Source organism: Akebia trifoliata, chromosome 3 (genome assembly GCF_017979445.1).
Source record: "Akebia trifoliata isolate Shusen 1 chromosome 3, ASM1797944v1, whole genome shotgun sequence".
Lineage (NCBI taxonomy): Eukaryota > Viridiplantae > Streptophyta > Magnoliopsida > Ranunculales > Lardizabalaceae > Akebia > Akebia trifoliata.
Window position 1 is genome coordinate 27,515,584 of NC_141377.1, and position 9,323 is coordinate 27,524,906.

Here is a 9,323-nt window from a genome sequence, read left to right on the forward strand (position 1 = left end):
ATATCTTCATTTTTGAGGCTTTAGTGAAATATAAGAGTATATTTTTTAGAAGATTAATATGAGAGTATGATAGTAGAGTAGAAGATAGTTGAGAGAATGTTTTTTTCTAGTTAGACTTGGGTACCCATTTTGGAAGGGGAGGGGGGTATTTATAGGTGTTTGGATGTTATTTTAAGGATATAATGGGGTGAAGTAATATAAGAGTAGAGAATGGCATGACTTTTGAAGGTGGGGGATATAAAATTTAGAATTAGAATGAAGATAGTTGTGTAATGAGGGTAAATGGGTGATTTTTTATTTAAATTGTTTGGATCCTACCCAATCCATTTGGGTGGAGTGTTTGGTGAGGTGAGATGATGGGTATTTGATTTAAGAGAATTAGAGTGTAAGGGAGTGATTTGTGGGTTGAGTGTTAGGTAGGTTAAAGAAGTGAGGTGTTTAGGTTAGGAGAATGGGTTGTGCAAGAGATTAGTTGATTGAATTTTGAGAGGGTTAAGGGGATGATGCCATATGTCAAAAGAGATGGGGAGGTGAGGTGATTAGATGAGTTGTTTGGAGAGAATGAGTGTTTGATTGGAGAAGAGGGGTGTGGGTTTGATTTGTGAAGATGGATTTGTAAAAATGATGATGGTAGGTTAGAGAAGGGTATGGGTTGAGATGGGAGTAGAGAAACGTGATATGAGTAAGTTAGGAAAGGGTATGGGTTGAGATGATTTTTAGAAAGAGGTGATTTGGGTAGATGATTTGTTACAGAAAGGCGATGGGGGTAGATAGTTAGATGGGGGAGGTGAGTTTGGGTGATGACATGTGTCTCACCTTAATCATCTTCGTTGATTGGTTAATGTGGATAATGGATTGTGGGTATGAGTTTGGATGTAGATTTGATATAGATAATGGTTTGTGGGCTTTGGTGTGTTGGGTTTGGGTTTTTGGAAGGTTGTACGTTATTTGGGATTGGGTAGGGTTTAATTTATGATGAGACATAATGATTGGTGGTTTTTAGGATTTAGGTAATATAGAATTAGGTTTATGTTAGGTTGGAGAAGGTGATAAATGAATTTTTTGTGAATTGAGGGTTCGTGAGCTTGAAGCGGGCTTGGGGTAATTCGATTTTACGGGTGGAGCGGTTAAGGATATGGAAGGTGGTGGGTTTCTAAAATCTCATTCTAAGTTCATTAATCTTTTTAGGAGTCTTAGGAATCATCGGATTGATCAAAATGCCACGTTTTGACGAATTGGGCATTTTAGGCCTATTGACATATTATTTAGAAAATTTGACTTTTTTGGGCCCTTTCGAGTATGGGCCCATTCAAATTGGGGTGTCTACACATTTTATATAATGAAGTCCTTAATTGTGGGGGAGTTCTTATTAATTTTCTATTAATTCTTTGTGAAATTTCCTAAAACCATAAGGACTAAAAACCTCATCTTTGTAACAAGTCAACGTCCTTTTCAATCACATTTGAGAGAGAATTAAGTCACATTCTTCTCTAATAAATTTTAAGATTCTTGCAACATTTGTATGGGGAGGGTAATTAACAAATGATTTTTTGTTCACATCACCACAACCGTTTGACATGTGGCTAAAAAGACAAATAAATAAAAAAAAGAAAAATTCTCTCTTTCCCATAATGAATTTTTTTTCTTCATGATTGCGTCATCCAATGACATTCAAAAACGTGATTGGATGCCACGAGGTTGTAGAGGACGAAAGTCTATGAATTAAAAAAAAATCAATTTTCACCATTGATTTTTAATTTTAAATTTGGGCACTCGATAGCCATCCATTTTCAACACCTTAGATCAAGCTCGAAAATATAGAAAAAAATTTTTTTCTTTAATCTGAAAGTTTTTGCATGAAATCTAAAAGGTTGCGATGTTAGATTGTCGATGTGGTAATCAATGTGGGCTCAATGATCCTTTTTAAGATTTCAAATCTTAAAAATAAAATTTTAGGGTCGATAACATGTGGGCAGGAGAGAGAAATCTTCTCTATATTGATTTAACTTTTTAGCCACATGTCAACTGATTGTGGTGCTATGAGAAAGCAAAAAAATCACTCGTAATTAATTAGGTCCCCCCTTAAGAGATTGAGTTCATCAATAGGAAATTAATTGCATTTTGAGTTGATAATTTTATAGTCTGGGTTACTTATTTCAAATTAATGTGGATTAAAAAAAAAATCCAATTGGTTAACTGAATAACTCACAGGCATAATGGATGAGAGTCATTCTTTAGCATTGCTAAATTTCAATTTCTTAAAATTTCTTTCACAAGATAAGTTCTATTATATCTATGTGTCTTTTATCTTAGTTGTTGGATTTGATTTTAATTCATTGGTTAGGATCAGTTCCTTTTGTTGGAACCATATAAATATGATGTTCTGAGATATTTTTCATAAGGATTAAGGTTTTATTCTTATAGATTTTGAGAGAGAAAGGGAGATAGGTGTACAAAGGTTCTAGGGTTTGAGTTTGAAATTAAACTCTTAAGTGTTTTTCTTGTACTCTTCTCCTTTGATTTCTTAATAAACAAGATTGGATTTGCATGTAGACATAGGCCTCGTTGTCGAACCACATAAACCTTTGAAAATGGAGGAATTTTCATTATTAAGTCACGTTTCAAATTAATATCAAATGTAAGATAACTAAGGATTTGGTAAAAACATAATTCAAATTAATTATATATAAATCATAAAATAATATTCAGATTCAACAAAAATTGAATATAAGAACAACTTTAATTATCAATTCTAAAAAAAAATCAAATAACCTGAATTATCTAGTCTAGATAAAAAAATCAAATTCATAGAAATGGTAGGAACATTGAAAATGTTATCCAAATTCATAGATATGGTAAGAACATAGAAAATGCTATCTAAATCCATCTACTAAACAGTCTCTAATACCAAGTGATAGGTTTTTATAGCCAATACTTACGCTCAGAGATGGTTCCTCATGAATTCATTTACTTCCTACTTGAATGGAAGTCTTACATCAAATTCATAATATGAGTTGTAGTTCCTGAATCTACCCACCAGATATTTGAAGGAACTTCAATTAAATTTGATTCATAACATACTAAAGAAATAGACACACCTTTTTTGAACTAATATCTGCATTTTGCACAGTCATTCTTCATGTGTCCAGTCTTGTCATAAAAGTAGTATTTGATACTATTGCTGTTTTTTTACTCAATTTAATTTGAATTCTCAAGCCTTTTATCTTTTTTTTTTTTTAATTTTCTTCACTTCATTCTTACTCCTTGAGTCATGTAAAAATGATTTGTTTTCCTTCCTATCTCAATCTTGTCTCTTCTTGAATGCACATATTAGTTAGTTCGTTTACATTCTAATTATCCTTATTAGTATTGTAATGAATCTTAAAGGGGTCGAACTGAACTCAGAGAGAGTTGAAAATAAATTATAAAAGGAAGGAATCATCCATGCTCATTCTTAATGCCTTAAGTTTAGTAGTTTTGTCAATCACGTTAAAGATATGATCTTGAATTTTTTGTGCCCCGTCGTATTTCATAGTCGTAAACTCAAACATCAAAGGGTTCGCAAGTGATTTATCAATAACTTTAAACTTTTCTTTCACAGTCTTTAAGTACACCAACATACTATCAATTGAAGGTAGGGATGACTTGATTTGTTAGCGATGATCATCTTCATGAATATCAAACTTAACCTGTTCGATCTTTTTTAAGCATGAAAGTAATTTTCATGCTCCGTCATTTTGTCCTTAGTGTGATCTACAGGCTTCGCAACAATAAATGTTAGGTCTAGATCATGAACTCCCAATTGAATTGAATATGCCCATACCATTTCAAAAAATTAGATCCAATAAGGATCGGGATAATAGATAAGAGTGCAGCAAATTGAGAATTATAATTAAATAGGGACAACGCTCTAGTAAATGCTTCGAGTTTTATTTGATAATGATAAATTCAATAATATCATATAAATTTATCCTTAGGGTTAAACTAGGCATTGTTTACTTATTCTATAGGATTAAATATTAAGGTTATCTTTTAAGACTAATATAATTTGCATAGTTTATTTAGTTAGTTTTGCTATCTTTGGATATTCAAACTTAGGTCTTTTAAATTCATATAAATTTATTATCTTATCTAAATTAATCCCAATTAGTTAAATGGAATTCTCCTTTGGACTAATCACATTTACCTAATTGGATCTACGACCGTGAATATTATCGTTCTTTAATGTCACCCCGATGATTAAAATTTTAAGCAATTTAATATTTAATAAATTTTATTAATTTAGACTATTTTGACGGTTACAAAATTAATAAGAATTACGTATATCTAAATTAGTCAAAAATATTCACTAAACTTTAAGTTTTTTTCCAAAAGATAACCAATATTATAATACTTGATAAAACTAAAATAAGCACAGGGTCGCAAAATTGGAAGCTCATTGTGTAAGAAACGTAAAACAATAAGCACAAAATAATTTCAAGAACCAATATCATAATAACTTAAAATATTCCAAACATTAATCATCAAATATGAGAATCATGAACTTTATATGGTTTGCAAAACAATTTACAAATTTGAAATCTAAAGTTTAATTCGATTTTGAAAACCAACCATAAGATGGGATTCAAATTAATTTGGTTTTAATAAAATGGGTCAAAATTGAAATTTGTAATTTAATTTGGTGATGGTAAAACCGTTTGAAAAACAAAATGTGAAATTTAGTTCGATTTTCGAAGAAGAGACCGAAAATTGAAATTGAAATTTTAATTCGATTTTAGGTCAACTGGTTGAAAAACTGAAACATGGAATTTAATTCAGTTTTTGATAAACTGATCAAAAATATAAAAATCAAAATTTAATTTGGATTTGGTAAACCAATTGAAAATCTAAAAATGAAATTTAATTTGATTTTGATAAACTGATTGAAAATCTGAAAATCTGAAAATTAATTTGGATTTGGTAAACCAATCGAAAATCTAAAATTTAAAATTTAACTTGGTTTTAGGATAAACCGATTGAGATTGAAATTTAAAATTTAATTCGATTTTAGGAAAATTGATTGAAATCGAAATTTAAAGCTTAATTTGGTTTCAAGAAAACCAATTGAAAAAAATAATTGGAATTTAATTTAGTTTTAGAAAAATCGATTGAAGTTAGAAATTTGGAATTTTATATGATTTAGAGAAATTAAAATCTTTAAGGGTTGATATTAAATAAGCAATCACAAATCTTAACAAACAATCTTGCAAGATTTCAAGAATTAAACCTAACTAAAATGGCAAAAATTACGCATGAATATATATTAATTCAAGATATAGTGTTAAAACCTACTTTTTGATACCTCATGTGAGATTTAACATATTCTAAATCTTTTCCACGTAACAAATAATTCTATAATATTTTTCCAAGATCAAGAATCACATATATCTCAAGAAATCCTAGTCATGCTCTTAAAGATCAAGTTAGATGCACTTACCTTGTGCCATCGAATAAACTGAACTGAAGATTTTTTAGTGATGTCCCTTTCATTAATCACATGCTAATGCTCTAAACGTGTGAACTGATTTGATCCATTTACTTTAAGTTCCAAACTGACTCACCTTCAAATCCCTCTCCATGTTGGTTTGCCCTTACGGCTCTAGTGATTGATGGAGATCACTTCAATTTAGAAACATTTTTCCTTGATTTCTCAAAACGTTAAACCTTATATGGGGTGCCGTCTCACTTACATAGATAGTAAAATACACCAAAAAAAAAAAAAAGAACGTATTGATCAATGACCACAAAAAATCTCGATCTTACATCTTACACGGTTCTATGTTTGAAACAATTAGATTGAAAACAATGAATCCTTTTATGAATTCTACGATAAACTTAAGGAAACCATCAAGTCTAATCATATCCTAAGATAAGTCATTCCGAATTCTAAGATGGTTAGAAATGCATTGAGATCATTTTTCATTAGTCTCTAAGAGAAGACCAATGTCGAGGGGACAAGTCTTCAGTTTGAAAACATAGAGAGGTACTTGACATATTCACCAAAACGTAAAGGGCCACGTCATGGGTTCTAAAACAAAAAGTACAGTCCATGGGTCAGGTGCCAATATATAGCTCAATTGACAGCCCTAATTTATATTTTTATGTTTTTGTGCGGATGCGAAACAGTTAGAGTGTGACGCGTGGATTCAATTATAGATTTTTGTATTTATCCAGAAGGGCATTCCGTATGGTGGGGTTGTTAAAATTGTTATGCAGTTAGGACTCCTCTTACCACAATGTTAGATCTCACCAGCGAATCTCATCTTGGTTGTCTCTGATTTCTACGTTTGATGGTAAGGTCTCTCTATCTCTTTCTCTTGTTCCTAAAATTATAGAAATTTCAACAAAAATCTCTAATACCCATGTTCTAAATCTTAAAATAAGAAAAACCCAATCATAAATCTACCCAAAATCGAATTCTACCTTATCAGATCGCCACCCTTTTCGTTAATTTTGTTATAGTTCTTGAAATCTGTAAAACCCATATTTTAGAATTTCAAATTCAAGTCACAAGAGGATGAAGGGGGATTTTTTGAGTTAATTTTTAATTTTTTTTATTCTGGGGTAGGAACCTTAATTTCAATTATTTCAGAAATTCTTGCAAACAAGTCTTGTTCTAGATCCTCAAATACATAAAGGATGCCAGGATTCTTATTCTCATATGGTGACATGAGATCCCAAGGAGAAAATTTCTTAAGTGCTGTTGTTCCCTTGTTGAAACTTCTCTCCCTCACAATTATTGGCCTTGTTCTCGCACACCCGAAGACCCAAATCGTACCTAGAGCCACTTTCAAGCTCCTAAGCAAGCTCGTCTTCGCTCTGTTCCTTCCATGCCTTATCTTCACCCACCTTGGTCAATCCATAACCCTTCACAACGTCGCCCTCTGGTGGTTCATCCCCGTAAATGTTGTAATTAGTACGGTTATCGGTTGTATTTTGGGGTACTTGGTGGCGATCATATGTCGCCCGCCTCCTGAATTTTTTCGGTTTACAATCATCATGACCGCGTTTGGCAACACGGGTAATCTTCCACTAGCCATAGTTGGGTCAGTGTGCCATAGCGCCGACAACCCGTTTGGCCCCAATTGCCATACAAGTGGGGTTGCCTATGTATCTTTCGCACAATGGGTTGCCGTACTTCTCGTTTATACCTTGGTTTACCATATGATGGAGCCTCCTTTGGAGTATTATGAGATTGTTGAAGAGGGGATTGAGATTGAAGAACAACAACAACCAAATAACGACGTCAGTAGACCTCTCCTTGTTGAAGCTGAATGGCCAGGAATGGAGGATAAAGAGACCGAGCATTCCAAGACACCCTTCATTGCAAGGGTCTTCAATAGCATCTCAAGCATTTCACAGACTACTATTCCCGATCTTGATTCTATGGAGGAGGGAGGCAGCAATAGTCCGAAATCCATTAGGTGTTTTGCAGAGCCGAGGGTGGTCCGAAGGATTAGAATTGTTGCCGAACAAACTCCAATACATCACATCCTTCAACCCCCAACGATAGCTTCTCTATTAGCAATTCTCATTGGGATGATTCCACAGCTCAAGTCTCTCTTCTTTGGATCCGATGCTCCATTGTCTTTCTTAACAGATAGCCTTGAAATCTTAGGAGGTGCAATGGTACCTTCCGTGATGCTTATTCTCGGAGGAATGATGGCTGAAGGTCCAAACGAATCTAAACTTGGGATTAGAACTACAATTGGTATTTCTTTGGCAAGGCTTTTGGTGCTTCCTTTGGTGGGGCTTGGGGTTGTCGCTTTGGCAGATAAGCTGAATTTTTTGGTCCATGGTGATCAGATGTATAGGTTCGTTCTTTTGTTGCAATACACAATGCCAAGTGCCATCTTGTTGGGAGCGATTGCAAGCTTGAGGGGTTATGCAGTTAGCGAGGCTTCGGCACTCCTCTTCTGGCAACATGTGTTCGCCGTGTTCTCTCTTTCTCTGTATATCGTCATCTACTTTAAGCTTCTTGCTTATGTTTGAGTTTTATTTGTAAGTCTTTACACTTCCAAGTCTTTGTGGATGCATGACTAGCTTGTACTGGATACCTTGATTTATTTCTTTGGATGGTTTTCTATGATTAGTGTGTTTAACTGCATGTTGTACGAGTGATTGATTGTGAAGATGAAAGCGATTATTGTTCTTTCAACTAGTTGTATGAGATGGGTAATTATGGTTTTGAATACTTCCTGAAAAATTTATCTTAAAAAGAGAATTTGACCAACCAAATTTACTTATTTAAATTATTATGGGAAATATGAAGGCTGTGAAACTAAGAATGAAGTAGATATGTGAAAGGAAAACCTCCAGACATAACTAAAAGGACATTAAAAATAAAAGCACACACAGAGATCAGGCAAGATTTATTTGGTCGTTAGTGTGCCTACATCCACGGATGAGATGAGAGCAGTTCACAAAATCTGAGAAAAAGATTATAGCCCGGGTTTCTCTCTCTACCTCTCTCGGACTTCCCAAACCCTGAAATGCCAAAGTTGCCCCTGGTTTCGACTTGACCCCATAATTTGGTTATAAGCGTTCAGTTCTTTTCTGGTGTACAGTACATCCCTTGTGATCAATAACCAACTAAATTCAAAACGACCATCACGACAAATATCTGATATAGAAACACAGCAGAGACTCTTAAGGAATATCAGAAGCATGGTTAACCCATCCAATGGAATTGACCGAGTAGCTAGCATCTATGCCCTAGCTATGTTTATACTATATTCTATTAGCTGCTGATATTTATATCACTATTTTTGTTTTATTTTGTTAAGTAATGTATTTCATTGTAGTGTAAACTGTACAAATGTGTCAAATTGTGGTTTGTTGAAATCATTATCATCCACACTCTATATAAAAAGTCTCTTACATCTGGGTTCATGAACAGTAACTTTTGTTTTGCAATTTCTTTACCTCTACTTTGGTCAGTGTTAGAAAATTACAAAATTTTCTTTTATTGTAGTCCTTATAGTACATGTCTGTTTGCACATGCCACCTACTAGTATGCATAAACGATTGTCCAGAAACTAAGTAGAAAAAATTGGGCTACAGGAAGCACAAAGCCTCTCTTGCAACTAGTTCCTCATTTTCGTATAACAATATTATTATTTTTTTAATCTGTGCAATCTGAGACCTTGTTGAAATCTGTGAGTCTGATACCACAACTTAGGTTAAGAACCTGCCTTCACCTATACTAACTTTTAACCATTAATCCGCTTGGTTATTAAATATATATATACTAGAGTTTGCCTGTGCCTACATCACAGGCGTCC

At 33.4% G+C, this 9,323-nt stretch overlaps 1 protein-coding gene across 1 annotated transcript; it reads left to right on the forward strand.

Moving 5' to 3' along the window:
- Positions 1-6,146: 6,146 nt before the first annotated feature.
- LOC147406258 (protein PIN-LIKES 2-like) lies at positions 6,147-8,146 on the forward strand. Its single transcript, XM_086434226.1, has one exon. It carries the CDS (start codon positions 6,679-6,681, stop codon positions 8,029-8,031), a length of 1,353 nt encoding a protein of 450 aa, XP_086290352.1. The 5' UTR covers positions 6,147-6,678; the 3' UTR covers positions 8,032-8,146.
- The last annotated feature ends 1,177 nt before the right edge of the window (positions 8,147-9,323 follow it).